Raw genomic sequence first — 22081 nt, forward strand, 5'->3', positions numbered from 1 at the left:
AGTCAGACCTCCACTATGCGCTTCTTGGATCAACAGGTCGCGGATAGAGTCGGCCGGAATGCAGAGGCGCTGACCTCTGAATAAGTAGCCCTCGTACACATAGAAATCTGCATAGTTTCCTTTGCCAAAGTTCTCTCAAACCCCAATACTTTGGCGTCCATGGTGGTGATCAAAGCGTGTCTTTGAGACAGGGCATCGGCTACGACATTCTCTTTTCCTTTCTTGTACTTGATAATGTATGGGAAGGATTCGATGAACTCCAGCCATTTGGCATGCCTCCTCTTGAGATTGGTTTGGCCGCGCAAATGCTTCAAAGTCTCATGGTCCATGTGGAACACACACTCCCGAGCTAGCAAGTAATGCTGCCAAGTCTCCATGGCACGAACCAGCGCGTATAGCTCTTTGTCATAAATGAAATAGTTGAGGGTTGCACCGCTGAGCTTCTTGCTGAAATAGGCCACCGGTTTACCGTCTTGCATCAAAACGGCTACAATGTCAACGTCGGATGCGTCGCATTCTACCTCAACTGTGTACGGCTATGATGCAAACCATAAAGTCCAATGTGTTGAAGAAGCAACATCCCCAACCATTTACGATGATCACGGTTTACCCATTGCCGGCACACTTTCATTCCTTTCCTGAGTTCATTTAATGATGGACCTTCCCCACCAGACACTTTCAAAAGTCTGAAGAACTCTTTGTGTTCCTCTTCAAGTTCAAACCGTTCAGTAGGCATTGGGTCTATGTTTAACCCCGTCACATAAGCAAATTCATTCAACCCAAATCTGATAGGTTGACCGCCGACGACAAACCAAAGCTCCTTCTTATGTACCCTTAACTGGTTACATAGTAGGAAATGTACTATCTTACCAGACCAAACGAATTGGCTATCAACTAGCTTAGAGATTATTCCAATAGGTACGTCCTTCGTTTTTTCCCACGCATCCTGTCCTATTGGTCCCTGGTCGCAGGGAATTCTCCCATCCTGAAATTGGTATTAATATCTCTAAACTCTAGATTAGAGTTTCCTTCAGCGTATAGTCTTGAGAGGTAATCCCTTGCTTGTTCTTCAGAAAAAATCACCATCGACATCTGATAAATAATATAATTCATAAGTAAATCATAAAATAAATCAGTCATGACATAAAACAAACTCATACACAAAGCATAACATAACTCAGCCGCAAAATAAAACAAACAGTAAATCAGCCATCAAATCGATCTAACAAATCAGTCGTAAACCCTAAAATAACAGAGCCGCAATGTAAAACAAAAAGTAAATCAGCCATTGAATCGAATAGATCTAACAAATCAGCCATTATTAACGATGGCGACAATCAACCGTAAATCATTGATAAAAACCCACATTAAGCCGGAAAACTCGAAACTAAACAGTCGACACATACCGGAACGTTTAAACGAAGACGAACAAGACGAAGAGAGAGAGAGCGACGACGAAGAAAGAGAGTGCGACGACGAAGAGAGAGAGAGCAACGACGAAGAAAGAGAGTGCGACGACGAAGAGAGAGAGAGTGAGCAAAGACGGCGAGAGATTGACGGTGACAGAGTGGACAATGACAGCGACAGAGTGGACAATGACAGAGTATCACCGGCAACGAGAGACGACGAAGAAGAGTTCTTTTTTTTTTCGCGGTTTGTGAACAGTGAAAACTGTTTTTCACTCTCTTTGATAAAAAAAAAAAATAACTGTTGATCTGAAGAAAAACTGCGTAATGACATGTTAAATCATATTTGATGTGTATTTTAATTTGCTGATGTGTATTTTTTTTATCTTTTTACTCAAAATCGAAAAACTAAACCCAAGAGTTAAATTGTAATTATATAATATTTAAAAGATTTATAGATATGAGTAACAAACCAACTTTTGAATAACATTTGAGTAATTCTTTCATACTTAAATTGAAATTAAATGTAGCTAAATCTTAAATACTATCCTATCGATTTTTAATTTTATTTTGATCAAAGCCAACAATAAGTCATACCAATTAGTCATTTTTGAACTTGGTAAAAAAGAAAATGTATAAGTGGTGGATGGAGTTAGTTGTATACTTTTTTGGCATTAAGATGAGAATAATTTGCTACTTAAAGACTTTGTAATACTAGAATATCATATACTAGACAAGTGGGAAATTCTGGCTAAGTCAAAACCAGTGGTCTAATCCGGTTCATTTTTCTACATATTGCATTAGCTAGTGGTTAATTACGTGCACGAGAACACAAGAACATAAATTAAGAAAAGCAACAAAGAGTCAACAAAGTTGCCCGCCTAACGCTTAATTACCACTTCTGAATCTGTTTTAAGCAAAGCCGTAATGTAAATTTTATAGCTTTCACAAAGAGGAGTAGAGAGAGAGAGAGAGAGAGAGAGAGAGAGAGAGAGAGAGAGAGAGAGAGAGAGAGAGAGAGAGAGAGAGAGAGAGAGAGAGAGAGAGAGAGAGAGAGAGAGAGAGAGAGAGAGAGAGAGAGAGAGAGAGAGAGAGAGAGAGAGAGAGAGAGAGAGAGAGAGAGAGAGAGAGAGAGAGAGAGAGAGAGAGAGAGAGAGAGAGAGAGAGAGAGAGAGAGAGAGAGAGAGAGAGAGAGAGAGAGAGAGAGAGAGAGAGAGAGAGAGAGAGAGAGAGAGAGAGAGAGAGAGAGAGAGAGAGAGAGAGAGAGAGAGAGAGAGAGAGAGAGAGAGAGAGAGAGAGAGAGAGAGAGAGAGAGAGAGAGAGAGAGAGAGAGAGAGCAGCAGCAACAAATAGTTATGGCGACAAAGAACGATGATTTTGCACCATTTCCAGTTAAAGATCAGCTTCCAGGAGTCGAGTTTTGTGTATCGAGCTCTCCAAATTGGCGTATGCACTTTTTATTTATTTATCATTTAGTGTGTGAATAGTTTATTTATAGCAGTAGACTTATGAAAGATGATGTATATGTTAGAAGTACTAACAGATTGATGAGGTTTGCTATGATTACAAATATAATGCAGCGGAAGGCATAGTTCTTGGGTTTCAACATTACATTGTAATGCTTGGTGCTACTGTAATCATACCTTCCATACTTGTCCCTCTCATGGGTGGTGGCGACGTAAGCAGTATATAACGCTAATCTCATCTAAATTATTAATACCAAATTCACAAACAGAGTTGTCTCAGTAAAAATAACGTACGACGTTTCAGGTAGAGAAAGCAGAAGTGATCAACACAGTGTTGTTCGTGTCCGGAATAAACACGTTGTTACAGAGTTTGTTCGGAAGTAGACTCCCTGTCGTCATCGGAGCTTCTTATGCCTACGTCATCCCTGCTCTTTACATCACTTTCTCTTACCGTTTCACTTACTATCTTCACCCTCACCTGGTTAGATCACAATCCGTTTTCTTTAATTCTTCGAAGATATTTGTAAATCGAAAACTGAAAAGTTTGTGTGGTCATTGCAGAGATTTGAGGAGACAATGAGAGCAATTCAAGGAGCTCTTATCATTGCTTCTATATGTCATATGATTATGGGTTTCTTTGGTTTGTGGAGGATCTTGGTCAGGTCCGGAGAAAAATATATTAAAGCTTTGTCTAACTACTTGTGGAACAAGAAACCTTTTAGCTCTAAAGTTTTTTTCTTTACTTCAGGTTTCTTACTCCTCTTTCGGCTGCTCCTCTCGTGATTCTCACAGGCGTTGGCCTTGTCGCCTTTGCGTTTCCTCAGGTAAGATTAACTGCAAGCAAAAATAATCGAATTGGTTTAGGATTTTTTTTTAGGGTGAGAGAGAAGCTTAATTAAGTCTTTTTGTTGCAGCTTGCGAGATGTATAGAAGTTGGACTCCCAGCATTGATCATACTGATAATTTTATCTCAGGTTTTTTGGTTAATTTTGTGATATTTTCTGTAATACCTTTATCATTTCATAAGTCTCTGACAGTGGTTGTATGAATGTTTTCAGTATCTTCCTCACTTGTTCAAGTGTAAAAGATCGATATGCGAGCAATTCGCTGTTCTGTTCACAATAGCGATCGTTTGGGCTTACGCAGAGATTCTGACAGCAGCTGGAGCTTACGATAAAAGACCTGACAATACACAACTCAGTTGTCGAACAGACCGGTCCGGTCTCATTAGTGCTTCTCCATGGTTTGATCATCTTCCATATTTCACTGGATATCCTCTGTTTCAGAGATAGGCTCTCTTGACAAATTTTTATCATTCTTTCTTAGGGTGAAAATTCCATATCCATTGCAATGGGGACGTCCAAGTTTTCATGGAAGCGATGCATTCGCAATGATGGCAGCTACTTATGTGGCGATTGTTGAGGTTTTGTTACCATTTCAGTTCACATTTTTTGGTTTACAGAAGGACTTATCTTTCTGAAAGATCACCTTGTCTTTTGTTTAATGGAGTAGACGACAGGTTCCTTCATCGCTGCTTCAAGATTTGGCAGCGCAACACATATCCCTCCCTCGGTGCTTAGCCGTGGTATTGGATGGCAGGTAAAACGGATTGTTATATAAGGTTTGATTTCAAGAATGTTAGTATGTGAGTCTGATGTGTGTGCTTTGTGGGAACTGAATATAAAACAGGGCATAGGCGTTTTGCTGGATGGACTGTTTGGAACAGCAACTGGTTCAACAGCTTTGGTGTAATGGAACCATTCTCTTTCTGCTGTGAAGTATTTCTTCAATCAAGAAAACTAGTTTTTGGACTACGGATCTTAAACTCTGTTTTGGTTTGTTCTTGTCATGTGTAGTGAAAATACAGGGCTTCTAGGATTAACGAAGGTTGGGAGCAGAAGAGTGGTTCAGATATCTGCAGGTTTCATGATCTTCTTCTCCATTTTCGGTAATGCTCAAACCCGTGAAGTCACTCCGAAACAATTGGTCTTTGTTTTTTGTAATTGACTGCTTAAGTTGGTGAAAAACAGGGAAGTTTGGGGCTGTTCTTGCATCGATACCATTACCGATCTTTGCAGCTGTGTACTGTGTTCTGTTCGCCTATGTTGGTATGTATTACAAGCAAAGTCGTTCTGATCCTTTTAGCTTCTATAAAAATAATGTAGATTAAGCAGGTGACCTTGTGAACAGCTTCTGCAGGACTCGGCCTTCTTCAATTCTGCAACTTAAACAGCTTTAGGACTAAATTTATCCTCGGCTTCTCCATCTTCATCGGTCTCTCTGTGGCACAATACTTCACCGAATATCTATTCATCTCTGGTCGTGGACCTGTTCACACTCGTACTTCTGCTGTAAGTGTCCAAGAGAAACAGAAACCTTCATTATCATTTTTTTATTGGTCTTGTCCTGTGTACTGATTCTTGTCTGGTGTTGCCAACAATAAAGTTCAATGTAATAATGCAAGTGATATTCTCTTCGGCTGCAACTGTTGGGATAATGGCAGCATTTTTGTTGGACTGTACTCATAGCTATGGACATGCCTCGGTGAGGAGAGACAGTGGAAGACATTGGTGGGAGAAATTCAGAGTCTACCACACTGATACACGAACAGAAGAGTTTTACGCATTGCCTTACAACCTCAACAGATTCTTCCCTTCTTTCTGAAAATCCCAAAACCCAAAACTCGGGGTTTTCAGAGTGAGAAACCTGCATCTAGAGATATATATGTATACCGCAAATAACTTTCCACTTAGAGAACTTTTGATGTTTTTTTTTTCCTTTTTGCAACACTTTTGTATGTTACTACTACATGTGTTTGCATATAGATTGTAAAAGCTACATATCCCAGAGTGACAAGGAAAATCAAGATTCAACCTCTTATTTTCTGGTGGGAACTGATCATCTTAGTCCGGCTGGAGCGGTTGGGCTGCCTCCTCCAGGTCTCATGGCTCTCTGTGCAAGAGTCCCATCGTAATCCTAAACCAAGATATATTTTCCATTTTAGCATGAATGAAGGCAACACAAAGATGACTTGGTTTCGATGAATGTAAAGTATAATTTGAAAGTTACCCGTTTCTCAAAGGAACTATCCTGTGAGTCAGCTATCTTGTCTGCAATTCCATAGTCAATGGCTGCTTGTGCTTGGAGATATTTCGGTCGCTTAATGTCCTCATTGATCTGCTCCTTGGATTTCCCTGTTCCCTTAGCTAATAGCTCGATGTAGTAATCGGTATTCGCATCAAGTTCCTTGGCCTGCCAGAGGATTATTCATTACAGTACAGGTGAAGAAACTTGAAAAGGAATTATATAGAAGAGTAAAAGAATATGAGCGCCACCTTTATCCACATATCTATGGCAGCTCCACTCGATCTGTTCACTTTTGGCAGATATAATTTTGCTGCACCATCAACCATCAAAATTTAGAAGCTTAGACAAGTGGGCAACAGATAAAGCATATGTTTATTACGATCTAAATGCAAAGTTAGAGTACAAATATTTAAAAGAATAGAAACATACTTGATGAATGTGGTTGTACAGCACGGTAACCTTTTTTCCCGAGAGAAAGAAGCATTGCTGCTTGACCAAAAGCCATCCCACAATTGATAGTGTATACATCTGATTTGCAATACTTTTATACCACACAAAAAAAAGGTGACACAAATCAGCAAAGAAAACACACTAGATGAACTTATCTTCAGAATATAGATAAATGCTTAGACAGTTTAGTGAGATGACTCACAGAGATGGTATCAGCTATCGCATAAGCCTCTGTTTCTGATCCAACAGTTTCCATCTTCTCATTCTGCATAGCATAAGCAAGACGAAAAAAACTGAATTGATAGCTCATAATAGGTGACATGGCATATGCAAAAGGAAAAAAGCCGAATTGATAGCTCGTAATAGGTGACAAGCATATCAGAATAATGCCAGAAAACTACCAGCAAAAACACAATATGTTATCAAACTTCTTGTACTGACCTGTGTCCCGGGTGAATTTATGTATAGGTAGATGGGCTTCGCTGGGTTATCATAGTCTAGCCACATAAATTGGGCAACGAGTAACTCAGTAACAGCAGGTACGATCTACAAGTCAAAAACAGAAAAAGAGCAAGATGTATTAACTGAGAGGAGAGGAAACACAATAGCAAAGAAATGGGTTTAACAACAAGTTTTAGAGACATGACGGTCTTACCGGCATCCCAAGGTAGCATATCCTAGCATCCAATAGCAAAGAAGGCAAATCTGGAGGAGCAGTTCTTGGTCTTGCAGATCCTCCTCCGCCACCTCCACCTCTGTACATCTGGACACTCATACTATATCTTCTAGGATCTGCTGCATTCATACCGGACATACTCCATATCCCTCCATTGTCCAAATAATTTCTTCTAGACGAGATGCTTTCCTGTTAACAAAGTAGCACAACAAACAAACAAGTCCAGATTCATATATTTGAGATTCAACTTTGTTCACCTTTTATTTAGCCGTTTCCAGACTCGTAACTGTAAATAGACTGATAAGAAAGGCTTAAAGAGAAAAACTAACCTCTGTAACTTTTTCTGCTTGCTGACGGACAGGGCTATCCTCCGTCATGAACATATCCATTTGAGCTGGATTAAGCCCGTAAAAATATTGCGGTACATTCTTGTAGTTCTGCATCACTAAACAAAAAGGCGAAGTAAAACAGTATGTCAGGTCAAATATAAATAGAGCACAAAAGAAAAACAGAGTTCTCCTAAGTATAAAGTTCATTCCAACCAAGGATTGTAGCAATCAAGCTAATATATTTCGCCATTCCATTACATAAACAACAACTTATCAAGAAAAAAAGACTTTCATTTTACTGAGATTAGTATGTCTGAAACTAACTAACTCCAGGTTAAGACATTAAAGAAGGCAAAAGCCCATAGAGATTTGCTATACAAACTTAGATGATAAACAACATCGACTTATTTGCAAACGGAACTAAACCCCCAAAGAAACAATCTTTGCTGCATCGATTCATCGTCTGAACACTTAGTATGTAAGCTAATCAAAGGAAAATACAAAACTTTATGACTCAATTTAAAGTTGGAGACCTAAGAACAAATCTATCAGTAGGAGAGAGAGAGAAGCTAAGAAAGATGAGATGAGAGAGAGAAGGAAAACCTCCGTCTTTGAGATTGTCTCCTCGAAACTGTTTAGGGATATGGTCAAAGCTCATATCTTTAGCAGAAGCAAAGCAGCGTGATCTTCTTGTGCGTCTAGGAACAGTAGAGCAAGGCATGTTCGATGAAAAAAGCTTGGATCCCGACATGAACGACGATTTGGGTAGCACAAACTTGGAACAGACAGCTTCATGGTTGAGTTGTGAAGTAAGAGGAGAAAACAGAGAAGTCGCCATCTCCGATATAGCAACCAACGAAGAAGAAGATGAAGAAGAAGATGATGACTAAAAAGAACGAAGCTTTTTTGGGAAATTTTTAAGGCGAAACTAGGGATTGCTTGTCATTTTTGCTATCGTCAGATGAAGAAGATGTGTAAGAAGTACTCTGTAACAGTCAAATCTCGAACCGAACCAGAATCGGTCTGTTAAACCGGTTTTGTCTTTAGGATTTGAATTCTATTTTTGAATTAGATTTAAGGGTTTATATTGTAAAGTTACATAGTTTAGGGGCTTTTTAAAAATAAATGAAAAGTTGTTTGTTTGTTTGTTTCTCTGTAGTGAAGATAAGAAGACACTGATACAAAATGAGAATCTTATCCTCTGGTCAAGAAGAAGAAGAGAAAGATGAGTTCCGTAGGCCAAAGCATTCTCATGGCTTTAACAGTAACGGTTAACAAATATGCTTCTTCCAATGTTCAATCTGTACGCAGAAACGATACCAAACGCGATTCTTTAGCCGCTCGAACCGCTGATTTAGGACGCAGAAACGTCCTCTTCTCCTCTTCCTCCTTCATCGCAGCCGCTTTGACCACCAGCGATCAACTTCTCCAGAGTAATTTTTACATGCTTTTTAAATGTGTTGTTTTACATTTTTTGATTGTTTCTTGTACCTAAACTCAGCATGTTGTTCTTTGGGGGAAGAAATGTTACAGAGTATTTGAAGAAGACTGAGGAAAACAAAGCCAAGAATGATAAGGAGGTATTAAAGAGTTATATACCAAAACGCATTTTTTTGTTATCTTTTATCTGAAATTTTCTTATGATTTTTTTTTTTTCTGTTCATGTTGGGAGAAATTAAACAGAGATTGGACGGGTATTACAAGAGGAATTATAAAGACTATTTTGAGTTTGTTGAAGGATCTATAAAGGGAAAGACAGAAGCAGAGCTCAGTGAGTCTGAGAAACGGATTCTTGAATGGCTCAAAGCCAACAAATGATTACGAATTGAAGATGATGAATTGATGATGATGATGATGATGATGAATTGATGATGATGATGATGATGATGAATTGATATGATGATGATGATGATGATGATAACTTTTTGTTTGTCTATGAAAATTTTTCGTAAAAAAAGACAGCTCAGTAGTTTAAAATCTTTTTAAGTTTTGGTTGAATCTGTTTCTTCCCTTTCTCAATATGTTCGAAAAACGGAGTACCAGAATGCAAGCTCAGTCTTGTGGATGCAATGACAGAGTCAAGAGAGTGGAGTGGACAAGTGACTTGAAGCTAGTAGTCTCTCGTCTCCATGGGAGATAAATTTTTGGAAAGAGCCTAAACCTTCTGCGTTTCCAGTCAAGGATGTTGCTTGAACCTGTCTTGCTAGCTACTCGTGGATAAGCTTGTCCACGGCGTTCCCGGTTGCTATATTCTTTGAACTGTTATCTGTTAGACACATTTTGTAGTATCTTTTATGGTTTCCACCGGGACCAGAAATACAGTGCCCTTTCACTAGCGGTATCATCTCAAGAACCTCCACACCTGTTTGCATCACAAGATAGAGCGCACAAAAGCATTAGTAAGCATTCTTATGGGTTTCTTGCATCTATCAAGTTATTCCAGCAATCTCTTTGAGCTTGATTTAGTGAGTTTAAAACCAAATAAGAACAAACTCATATCGTATTACTTAACTTAATTATTTGATATACTTTCATATTAAACACAAGTCATAAATCCAATTGTTATTACATGTCATGATATGCATCAAACAAAATAAAGTATATGTAAATTATCATATACAGTAAGCTACCACCAATTATTTTAAGTTTATCTGTGAGTGACACAGAGCCGAGAGATGTCCAAACTTGGTAAGCCGATCAAAGAATATTTTACTACAAAACTTTATGTGATCTTTATGAGTTGCTGAAGTGTTGCTCTCCAAATGAAGACTGCATATTCATACACGTGACTCATTCTTGAGTGTCATACTCATACCTTTACAAAGGTGGAAACGTCTTTGGTTATGACAATTGGAATGTTTTCATAAATTTACACCAAATACATTCAAACTTGGCTTTACAAAGGTGGAAACCTTTTTCTATACCTCCTTATCATTCTTGGCTTTGTTTTCCTCAGTCTTCTTCAAATACTCTGTAACATTTCTTCCCCCAAAGAACAACATAGTTTAGGTACAAGAAACAATACAAAATGTAAAACAACACAATTAAAAGCATATAAAAATTACTGAGTATGAATATAAAGGTATGAGTATGACTGTATGAGTATGAGTATGAAAATGAGTATGAATGTTGAGAATTGAGTTCTTGATTAAATCTGCAACAAAGAGAAAGAAGAAATCAGTGAGTCAAAGAACAAAGAAAAAGAAGCAAAGCTCCGTGAAGAAGAAGAAGCAGAGTCAACGACAAGAAAAATGTCAACAAGCCTGTGTGTTTTGTCATGGGCCACCAACTTGATTTAGGCCCAAGAAAGATGTTTTGGTGGTCCATGTGGAAGATGGACTCGGCAAGTAGAAGCAAGAGACCAAGAACAAGACAAAGTAGAAAGTTGTGTTGTGACTTAGTCATTTGTTTGGTTAAAGCCTAGCTAAGAGAGTTATTGTAATAGTAGTGTGGCTTGTGTAAGAAAGCAAGCCTATGATGTGTAAGGGTTAGTAACTAGGAGTATGGTCTAATGTGTAAGAGTCATGATGGTCTTAAGTATGGGAGTATGTGGGAGGTGCAACTAGTAGAAGTAGTATAAGTATGATGTGTGTGTGTTGTAAGAAAGTATCCTTGAGATCCGAAAATAAAATGTAATCTCTTTGTGTTATCTCTCTAAGTTCTCTAATGTTATTGAATGACCAAAACAGAGTATTCAAAACAGAGATAGAGATATGAGAGAAACTGATCTTACAAGTGAGAGTAAGATCCTGAAATGTCAACAATGAGTATGACTATTAAAATATAGAAGTTTCTGTTTGAAAGACCTTTGAAAAAGCCAAGTTTGATAGACTATTAAAATATGACATTTAATATTTTTATAAATTTGAATTTATGTATGTCATTTGTATAAGTGAAATTGTCTATAGTATTTGTAATTTCTTGTCAATAATTTTTTCTATATATTAAAAATTCCATTCCAAAATCATAAAATTTACAACATCTGAAAGCGTAAACTTATTTTGTTAAAATTGTCTCAATTCAGAATTTAAAAAATTTAAACAATTAAAAAATATATCTATAATTAATAATCATATATTTACAATATAAATAATACATATTAATTAATAAAATGTCATGGTCCCAACATTATTAATTTATAGAAGTTTTATTGTATGTTCAATGAATACATTTCAAAGTTCAATATGAGCTTCTTGATCTATAATTCGATCAATAAATGATCCAGCATTTTATGTATATATTGAAAATGAAAGAGATGATTCTGGAAACAAAATCACAACCAAACCAACATGAAGAAATGGTGAAAGTTCCAATGCAATCATCATGGCAATCAAACCGATAAATAACTTTTCTTAAATTATTGTTAGAGATACATTATGTTTTAGAAAACTGTTTTCTTGCATTTAATTTTTATGTTTGTCTGATTCCAATTTTGTATTTTTAATGATTAATTAAATTTTGTTATATATTCCAATCAATTTTGTATTAATTTTGTACTAATTCGTATCGCATATTGTGAAAAAATTAAAATAATAATTTTCATACATAATTTTTAGTTACAAAATTTAATAGATTATCAAATAACACCAACTCATATTTAATCAAATATACCTAAATAAGATATTTTCATATATTATTTTTCTATAAGCTACGCAATTAATATGTGATCAAAACGTTTAATTTCAGTTGAGTTCTCTTTTAAAGAGTTCATCCTCCCATCAATCAAAACCAAACTTTGAATTTTTGAAATGTATTCATTCCATATCCATTTGATTGGAAGATATACTAGATGTATAGTCTTTCATTTTTAATTTATCTGCCAATTCCGGCCATCGAGATTTAGCTTATCTTTTTATCATCAAACCAAAAATCTTTAAACCAAATTATAAGAATTCAATTAAACCCGAATTAAAATATTAATCGATAAGAGAAGTTTATGTACGAGAAAGAGATTAACCACAAAGTCTCATTCTTTCAACCTGACTAAACGAAGAATAAAAGATGAATTTTAATTAATCATTAAAAATATAAAATTACAAAATTAAAATCAGACAAATATAGAAACTTAACTAGATTATAAACAACAAATCATATTTAATCTAATATAACAAAATAAGCTATTTTCATATGATATAATAATATTATTTTAGAAGCTACAATCGCTATAGTCACACAATCACACTACAGTTGTTACCGTAATCAAATATAGTAGAGTATTATATAAAAAATAAATGCATCACACTTTTATAGTGAAATATTTACGGATCAGAGTAAAAAAATTAATTACAGTCCCCGGACATACTACAAAATACGAGATGAAATTTTATAAACTAATCCACTGCGCTATTACATATTTTTGATTTTGTTGGTATAATATGTGATCAATAGAAACTACAAATACAAAAATCAAAATCTCCAAGTCAGAACTAAGAAGCTGGACGAACAATGGAATAACGCCATTATCAACGAGACATTGATTGCTTTCAGACTTAGTCAAGAGTACCAAGACATTGATAGCTTCTAACTACAGTCAAATAAAACATGGCCGCAGATTATAAAACACAAAGCTTTTATATATCACCAAATAAAACAGAGTCATCTACACGGCATGATTATGAGAGCAAATTGTTCAAAAGATAAATTAATTTATAATTTTTGAAGGCTAAAGTTTAAACGTATGTAAATGTGTTTAGTTGGATTTATAAAAACAAAAAAAAATTATGAAAAACCAAAAATTTGAAACCAAAATCCAGATTAACACTTTTGGAGGAGAAAAAAAATAAAATTGAACAAACATAATTGCTAAATAAAATTGAACAAACATAATTGCTACTATGGATCCCTCTGGAATATTTGAGACAAAATAAAATTTTAAGGTAGAAAGCTGAAAATTGAGGCGTTAAATCGTAAATAAAGTAAACTATTTCGGTTATTCAAATTAATAATAGTACCGGTTCGGATCGGTTCGGCTATGAATCGGGGCGGGCTTTTTCCGATACACCTTCTAAATAAAAAAAAATATTCGGCGAGCAGACTGTTTCAAGCTTCGTAGAGAAGGAAGAAGACTTAGAGGGAGGAGGAAGATGGATAATGGCGAATCATCATCATCCACCAACAATTCGTCGCGGCCATGGGAATCCTACAACACCGTCTTCACCAACGCCAAAGCCGGTTTGTTTCCCCCACCCCCAATAGGGTTTCTTCTTCTTTCACTAATCTGTCGTCCTGAGTAGAATCACTCCGAAAAATCTGGAGGATTGATCAATTCGTGGGTCTTGCGGTTATATATTAAGTTCCTAAAACTCGTCAATGTGTATATTCGGTAGGAATGGAGGGAGTTGATAAGGAGAAAGTACAGAGGATTGTCTATGAAATGAGTAAAGGGTCCAAATATTTTCAGAATGAGGAACGTAAAGATGCTCTTATGAAACAAAAGATTGACCACATGCGTTATCGATGTGAAAAGCTCTCTTCTTCTGATTTATCTAATTATCAAAAGGTATGTAAAACCCATTTTTTTTTTTTGAGGAATAGTTGGCTATGATAGTGAATACTGGTTTCTGTGATCTTTCACTTTTGTTTTGTGAGCCGTAAACTATATGTAAGATTTACTTTTTGAAGGTGGTTGATAGAAGGATCTTAGAGCTAGAAGCTACCCGTGACTTATCCAGGATTTGGCTGCATGTTGATATGGATGCTTTTTATGCTGCTGTTGAAACTTTGAGTGATCCTTCGCTTAAGGAAAAGCCTATGGCTGTTGGAGGCTTGTCCATGATCTCCACCGCTAATTATGAGGTATTATGCTCTTGTTTTCAACTGGTGGATGATAAATAGTTTGCTACAACTTATGCTTACGATTTTGTACTCATAGTTAAGTTTCTACTATCTCTCTTAGGCAAGGAAGTTTGGGGTCCGTGCAGCAATGCCTGGCTTCATTGCTCGTAAATTGTGTCCAGATTTGATATTTGTTCCTGTAGATTTCACTAAGTATACTCACTACAGTGACTTAACAAGAAAGGGTTAGTTGTTCCTCTTTTGACATGTGTAGCTTTATTCTTGCTGCTTCTCTCGTTTCTCTGCTCTTACTTGCATATATGTTTTTCATTTAGTTTTTGGGAACTATGATCCTAACTTCATTGCTGGAAGTTTGGATGAAGCCTACCTTGACATAACTGAGGTTTGTCGAGTAAGAGGTCTTTCAGGTGCAGAAGTAAGTGTGAGCTCATGAGATGCATTCTATTGTGATGGTGTATCTTTCTTTGAGAGAATTTCTGGCTGACGCTGCAACTGTACCCTGTTTATTTCTTCATTTGTTCAGATTGCTGAGGAGCTTAGATCTTCTGTTTATTCCGAGACTGGGCTGACATGCAGTGCTGGAGTAGCCGCAAACCGCTTGCTAGCCAAGGTTCTCCTCATATGTGCATAACCTACTATACTTCTTCCAAAATTTATCCTTTTTCTTATTTTCCATGTTACAATTTACAAAATTTCTTCCTAATCTAGCGCTACTATATTTCAGGTTTGCTCAGACATTAACAAGCCTAATGGACAGTTTGTTCTACAAAATGACCGATCAACTGTCATGACATTCATATCTTCCCTTCCCGTGAGAAAGGTATTTGTTCCCGTATTGTTGCCTTAGCTGTCAAATCGTTGGAAGCTTTTTTTCTCTTCAAGTCTATAAAGATAAACTAGCACTCCACTTATTTCCCAGATCTTTTAGTTTGCTACATAGAAGTCCTTTACGCTGGCGAGATTATATCCAATTGAAACTTTGAGTATTGGTTGTAGTAGAGATGCCATCCAGAACTTAGTTTCTGTTTGGTACAGGATAAAAAAAAAACCTCGCATTGTTTGTGACGGCTGGGGGTTGGTTCTTTATGAGGTTCTAATACCATTAGCCTAGGTTTTTGAAAGTAAAGTCGGTTAGAGTTTGAGTTGAAATTTTTTGCTTGGAAAAGATACTGTGTTTCTATGTCTATTAGTCTGATTAATTCAGTTGGAAATTGGTCAACAGATCGGTGGAATTGGTAAGGTTACTGAACATATTCTGAAGGATGCTTTGGGAATTAAAACTTGTGAGGAGATGGTGCAGAAGGGATCTCTTCTCTATGCACTGTTCTCTCAGTCTTCAGCAGGTAGCAGCATCTCCTGCTTCCTTTTTTTTACTAATCCTTTCTAGCGAACAATTTGTTTGTTTGTAGGCATTACTTATGAAGTCATGTTAACTTATCATTCTTTGTTGATTGCTCGGCAAAATTTTGTAGACTTTTTTTTGTCGGTTGGACTGGGGCTTGGAGGAACAGACACCCCTCGGGTTAGGTCTCGTAAAAGTATTAGCAGTGAGAGGACATTTTCTGCGACAGGAGATGAAAGATTGCTATACTCGAAGTTGGGTGAGTAGATTGCGTATTCGTGTTTCTTTTTACCTCTCATAAGACCTACATAACTCAATAATCAAAGGCAAACCAATTATAAACGAATCTAGAGAAATTTAACAGAAGAACGGATTGTTTAACAAGACTACTTGAAATCAAAAGTATGTTCCTGGGGTAGTGACTATTGAGCAATCTTAGGTTAACCTGTTTGCCTTTAACGAATCTTTATTTGGCGTAAAAGATTTGCTTTGACATAATTTCCATTGAATTGTTATCTCTTCTGTATTGGGCAGCTGAAATTGCAGAAATGCTATCTCAAGACATGGAAAAGGAGGGTCTAACAGCAAGGACATTGACACTTAAACTAAAAACTGCCTCCTTTGAGGTGCTCGTCTAAAATTTATATTATTTCTCCTATTTGAAATCCATCTTTGTTCTGAAAGCTTGACAATCTGCTATCCTCAGATCAGGAGCAGAGCTGTTAGCCTGCAGAGGTACACATGTTCAAGCGATGATATACTAAAGCATGCTACAAAGCTGTTGAAGGCGGAACTTCCTGTTTCCGTAAGGTTGATAGGTATGGCTCTATAGTGTTGGTTGTTCTTCTTTCTTTAGAAACATAATATTAAATGTACTAGCCTATATACTAAATTCTAGAATTTGATCTGCGTATATGCAGGGTTGCGCATGTCTCAGTTCCTTGACGAAATCCGCAATTCTGATCCTTCACAAGGAACTATTACAAAGTTCATCGTTCAAAAGGATTCCTCAAGGCAAGATCTGGATGATAGTGAGTCATTTGGCATAGATGCTAGTAACAACGAGGGAGGGAGTTTATCCTTTGGTTCCCATGAGACAAGCTATGCCCATCTGAAGGATGTTGTCGAATATGAAGAACGGTCCCATATCGATTCCGAAGAGGTAACTGCAAATCAGGAATGTATGGAAAATGAAGAAAGGCCACAAGTATTGGAAGGAGATGCTCTGCTCATAAAACACAAGGAGTGCAAACGAGATACGAGCCACTCAATGAATGATAATTGTTATACACAAAACACCGAAGCAGTCTCAGTATTTCCGCAGATGGAGCCATTAATTTGGGTTGATGGCTACAAATGCATCTTGTGTGGTATAGAGTTACCACCATCTTTTGTTGAGGAACGACAAGAACACTCTGATTTTCATCTCGCTCAGAGACTTCAAAACGAAGAATCTGGCTCTAGTTCTTCCACGACACCTTCAAAACGAAGGTGAGTTCACACTAACATTTTAGTCTTTTTGTTCTCACAAGTCTCTGCTGAATCTTCTCTGAAACTTCCATAACCAAACACTTAATCAGGATTCTCGGAAAGGAAAAGGCAAACTCCAAGCCAAAGAAGCAGAAACCAGATCAAAAGGACAGTAGCAAATACATCCCAATACACACATTCTTCACAAAGAGCAATCAAAACTCGTAAGCCTTGTTTATGTTGTGCATAGTTGAGCTTTCCTTGTTAGTAATAGTGCTCCCTTTAGAAACGTTCGATTCTCTGGGTGGACGCCACGTGTCGTCTTTGTTACCTATATTATCCCCATCATTGTATCTAATTATATATCTGAACCTCTTTCAGGAGCAACGAAACACAGAAGAAATGAAGATGGCTCTGAGCCCGCCGAAACTCAATCTCTCACCGTACAATTCCCTAGGCGATCCCAAATCCATACCGTCGATGTCAGACATCTTGACGTCATCAAGAGCTCGGAAGCTAGACTTAAAGATCCAGACTTTAGGACCGTTTTTCAGAGTGACGGGGAAGAACGCAGACACAGGCGGTGAGGTGGGAAGAGCAGAGGGAGTGGTGCGTCCATGGTTCGGACGCGGCTTGGTTCTGCATTTGGACACGATAAGACTGACGAAAGAGACGATGGCTATGGATAAGTCTGTTTTTGGAGTTGGTTTGTACGTCGGAGCTGTAGCTATTCGCCATGGTTACGACTGCGGTTGCAGCACTGCTCAGCTTCTCGCTATCTACGACTCCGATCTCTACCATTCCAAGGTCTCTCTCTCTCTCTCTCTACTCGTTCAATCGAAATTGAAATTGAGAATTTGGTTTGGTTATACCAAACTGAATCTAAGATAGAACCTTTCAATTCGGTTCCATTGTCAATTTGGTTTCTATGGGTTAAGGGGTTTAACATTAAATTCGGTTCCATTGTCAATTTGGTATCCCATTCAACATACCCGGTTGGTTGTATGACCGGACCAATACGAGCTAATTCTGATTTTCATTCAGTTTAACTTGTACCTAATAATACAAATACATACTGAACCGAGCCGAATATTTCATGTATCAGTTGGTTAGGTTTTACAGAAGAATTGGATTCGAAGAGGTGAAAGAAGTGAGCGGGTCGTCGATGGGAGACATGGCTGACATGTTAGTGTGGGGTGGAGTTGGCACTCGCATGGATGCTAATATCCATCATCTCCTTGTGAAATGGTCCAAAGTTTTCCTCAAATCACATTCTTAAATTACTTGTACATGTTTGTGCCTACACCATACGAATATCGCCATATAATTTCTGACCAAAAATTATATTTATACTAGAAATTTACTCACGCGATGTGTGGATTATAAATCAAAAATTTTGTATGTAAAATAAAATTTCATTAAATTATATATGAAATGTACATGATATTATATATGCATTGAAAAGAATTTAAATACATACATTTATGAGTTTATATTTATTAGTGTGTTAAAAAAGGACAATTTTCATATATATTGGATAAAAATAAGTTTTGGTTTTAATTTAGCAAATTATTTCTAAAATTCTAAAAATACTAAAATAGCATCATGTTTTTAATCTTATACTCTAAATATTAAACCATATCTCTTCAAAACTATATCCTAAATGTAAAATATAAAATTCAAACAAAAAAAAATATAGAAAACCATTGGAAATGGTGTAGTTTTTTTCAGCATAATGACGGATGGAGTAAGGGTTACAGGAAAATAGACATGAGGTATAATTGGTAACTCAAAAAATACCAATGCAATATTAAAGTAGTTTTGCTTTTGTACAAGTGAGTCTACTTGTTAATTTATATCACTTTAACGATTGACATATGTCTATGATGAAAGTATTGAGGTTACAATATGTGTATATATATATATATTAAATATTTTACAATAAGTGTGTAATTTTTTTCCGTGTAATGCAAAAGGATGTTGTAAAGTTTGGGAAGTGATTCCAAAGAGGTATAAAGAAGAATGTGATCTTTTCACCATATATATATATATGCATTACACGGTAAAATTAGGCTCAATCTTTTGATCAATATGCAAAGTAAAATATTTTTTTGTAATGGGGATAAAGAACTTTTAATAACGAAAAACAAAGCAAATTTACAAAACATAAACTTAGAAATATATTCTAGTGACTATAATATTATGAGTGAATGTTCAAAGCCAAAGAGATTGTGCTTTAGGAGTCAAGCATTAGGCTCATCTTCATCACTTAAGACTTCTAACTATAGTTTGAAAGTTAAAAAACCACATTACAAAACAATGCAAAAACTTAAAATCATGGCTATCATAAAACATAATCCTTTGAAAGAAGCTAATAAATATTGACAAAACTCTGATACCCAAAAAAAAAAACATTGGCATGGCTTTGTAAACGATTTCTTCAAATATAGTCATAGAGAAATTAATCTGTTAATCATCATACTGCAAGACCTCATGTTTTTTCAAAAAAAACTTCATAAGAAAAAATAAAATTAAAAAATACCATGGGAAAAGAAAGACATATAGTGAGTGATTATTTTCTTCATTATTAGTCATGTGAACATTGGATCTTATATAATACACTAAACATTGTTTGAAGTTTGTAAGGAATTTATTGACACATTATTTTGAGTAATCACATTCATGGCAATAAATACAGTTATAAAGCATATTAATTGTAATTAATTTGGTCATATGCATTATTGCAACATGAATAGTTTGAACAAAAGAAAACGTCCATCCATAATGTCATAAAAGTAACTGATTGAGAGAAGTAAATGTAATCTAAAAAAACTGAACATAATAAAATGTCCCAAATTAAAAAAATGTGTGTAGACAATTCAGTTTTAGATTAGCAATAATGTATCTTTTTATTTGATTAAAATTGAAAAAATGACACATGTTAAAAAAATAGAGTGGTACCAAATGATAATTTCTTACAACTCTACTTTATTATAGTTTAATATATAGTAAATATTGACATGTGAAACCGATAAAAATAGTTGAGTAATAAAGTTACGGTTGTGATAAAAAAATAAGTGAATAATTTATAAATCGTAAAAACAAAATAGAATAAAATATCTTTGTAAATTACTTTTTCTTTAACAAAAGTAAACTATAGAGATTTTTACTATGAAATAATACTAATTTAAAAACCAAAAATAATTAAAGATTTGGTAGATGAAGAGTAAAAAAATTTAAAGGAATATTAGTGAGGAATTTATAAATCGTATAAATTAAATGGACTTAAGAGGAGAAATCTAAGGGACTTACAACTATAATATTATGAGTGAATGTTCAAAGCCAAAGAGATTGTTCTTTAGGAGTCAAGCATTAGGCTCATCTTCATCACTTAAGACTTCTAACTATAGTTTCAAAGTTAAAAAACCACATTACAAGACACCATCACACCAGGGATCGAGTCCTGCTCCCTATGAATGTAGGGATTATGCTAATGGGCCGGCCTGTTGTGGCCCAATGATTGACAACAAAAAAAACCACATTACAAAACAATACAAAAACTTAAAATCATGACTATATAAAACATAATCCTTTGAAAGAAGCTAATAAATATTGACAAAACTCTGATACCCAAAAAAAAAACATTGACATGGCTTTGTAAACGATTTCTTCAAATAGTTATAGAGAAATTAATCTGTTAATCATCATACTGCCAGACATCATGTTTTTTTCACAAAAAACTTCATAAGAAAAAATAAAATAAAAAATACCATGGGAAATGATGGGAAAAGAAAGACATATAGTGAGTGATCATTTTCTTCATTATTAGTCATGTGAACATTGGATCTTATATAAAACACTAAACATTGTTTGAAGTTTGTAAGGAATTTATTGACACATTATTCTGAGTAATCACATTCATGGCAATAAATACAGTTATAAAGCATATTAATTGTAATTAATTTGGTCATATACATTATTGCAACATGAATAGTTTGAACAAAAGAAAACGTCCATCCATAATGTCATAAAGGTAATTGATTGAGAGAAGTAAATGTAATCTAAAAAAAACTGAACAAATAAAATGTCCCAAATTAAAAAAAATGTGTGTAGACAATTCAGTTTTAGATTAGCAATAATGTATCTTTTTATTTGATTAAAATTGTAAAAATGACACATATTAAAAAAATAGGTGGTACCAAATGATAATTTCTCACAACTCTATTTTATTATAGTTTAATATATAGTAAATATTGACATGTGAAACCGATAAAAATAGTTAAGTAATAAAGTTACGGTTGTGATAAAAAAATAAGTGAATAATTTATAAATCGTAAAAACAAAATAGAATAAATATATCTTTGTAAAATAGATTACTTTTTCTTTAACAAAAGTAAACTATAGAGATTTTTACTATGAAATAATACTAAATTAAAAACCAAAAATTATTAAAGATTTGGTAGACGAAGAGTAAAAAAATTTAAAGGAACATTAGTAAGGAATTTATAAATCGTTTTATAAATTAAATTAGATGAAATATATTCTTGTAAAACGATTTTGTTTTTACCAAAATAAACTATATAGATTCTTGCTATAAAATAATATTATAAATAATACAAACGAAAATAATTAAAGATTTGGTAGTGGAAGATAAAAGAAATGAATACTTTTCTAAATAAATAAATTTTAAAGATCAAACTTCAAATTAATGTAAAGTACACCTGTTGCAAAAATAAAACGCCAAATGTCGCATCGATAGGCAATGTTAAAAAAAAAAACCTTGTCATATTATATAAGATTCCTATCTTATAATTTTTTTCTCTTTCTATAAAGTCCAAGAAATCATATGTACAGTATTGGTATTCTAATGGGAAAGAGCAATGCAAAATTAAATAGACAATGCAAATAAATGTATATTATCACTCCTTTTGTAGGATATAAATGCAAAATCTATAATGTCTTCAAATCTATAAATGCAAATAAATTTCTATATTTATTTGAAAAAATAGAAATAAAGTGAAAAGATATGTTTCATAATTTTATTTAAGAATAATAGCATT

At 35.1% G+C, this 22081-nt stretch overlaps 4 protein-coding genes across 5 annotated transcripts; 3 read left to right on the forward strand and 1 right to left on the reverse strand.

Annotated features, from left to right (window-relative positions):
• Positions 2683-5752, forward strand: LOC104758279 (nucleobase-ascorbate transporter 4). Of its 2 annotated transcripts, none has more exons than XM_010481108.2 (14): positions 2683-2852; positions 2987-3084; positions 3177-3353; positions 3434-3534; positions 3621-3696; positions 3787-3846; positions 3931-4115; positions 4199-4295; positions 4385-4471; positions 4562-4620; positions 4729-4820; positions 4903-4980; positions 5063-5223; positions 5376-5515. In XM_010481108.2, exons 1-14 carry the CDS (start codon positions 2762-2764, stop codon positions 5418-5420), a joined length of 1407 nt encoding a protein of 468 aa, XP_010479410.1. In that variant the 5' UTR covers positions 2683-2761; the 3' UTR covers positions 5421-5515. The 2 variants fall into 2 exon arrangements, with proteins under 2 accessions (XP_010479410.1, XP_010479409.1); XM_010481107.2 differs by having other exon boundaries at positions 2684-2852; positions 5318-5752.
• Positions 5602-8383, reverse strand: LOC104758278 (ATP-dependent Clp protease proteolytic subunit-related protein 1, chloroplastic-like). The gene is made up of 9 exons (XM_010481106.2): positions 8018-8383; positions 7415-7530; positions 7065-7274; positions 6851-6955; positions 6612-6674; positions 6389-6500; positions 6208-6269; positions 5942-6124; positions 5602-5848 (listed from the first exon to the last, which is right to left on the reverse strand). Exons 1-9 carry the CDS (start codon positions 8250-8252, stop codon positions 5771-5773), a joined length of 1164 nt encoding a protein of 387 aa, XP_010479408.1. The 5' UTR covers positions 8253-8383; the 3' UTR covers positions 5602-5770.
• On the forward strand, positions 8607-9749 carry LOC104758277. The gene is made up of 3 exons (XM_010481104.2): positions 8607-8847; positions 8948-8994; positions 9098-9749. Exons 1-3 carry the CDS (start codon positions 8640-8642, stop codon positions 9230-9232), a joined length of 390 nt encoding a protein of 129 aa, XP_010479406.1. The 5' UTR covers positions 8607-8639; the 3' UTR covers positions 9233-9749.
• Positions 13377-18465, forward strand: LOC104758276 (DNA polymerase kappa-like). Its single transcript, XM_010481103.2, has 15 exons — positions 13377-13585; positions 13741-13913; positions 14036-14209; positions 14310-14433; positions 14524-14624; positions 14733-14819; positions 14934-15029; positions 15432-15552; positions 15682-15810; positions 16086-16177; positions 16258-16369; positions 16472-17042; positions 17132-17245; positions 17403-17828; positions 18127-18465. The coding sequence occupies exons 1-14, from the start codon at positions 13498-13500 to the stop codon at positions 17425-17427; spliced, it is 2007 nt and encodes a 668-aa protein (XP_010479405.1). The 5' UTR covers positions 13377-13497; the 3' UTR covers positions 17428-17828; positions 18127-18465.

The sequence above is a fragment of the Camelina sativa genome, chromosome 17, assembly GCF_000633955.1.
Source record: "Camelina sativa cultivar DH55 chromosome 17, Cs, whole genome shotgun sequence".
In the NCBI taxonomy this organism is placed as follows: Eukaryota; Viridiplantae; Streptophyta; class Magnoliopsida; order Brassicales; family Brassicaceae; genus Camelina; species Camelina sativa.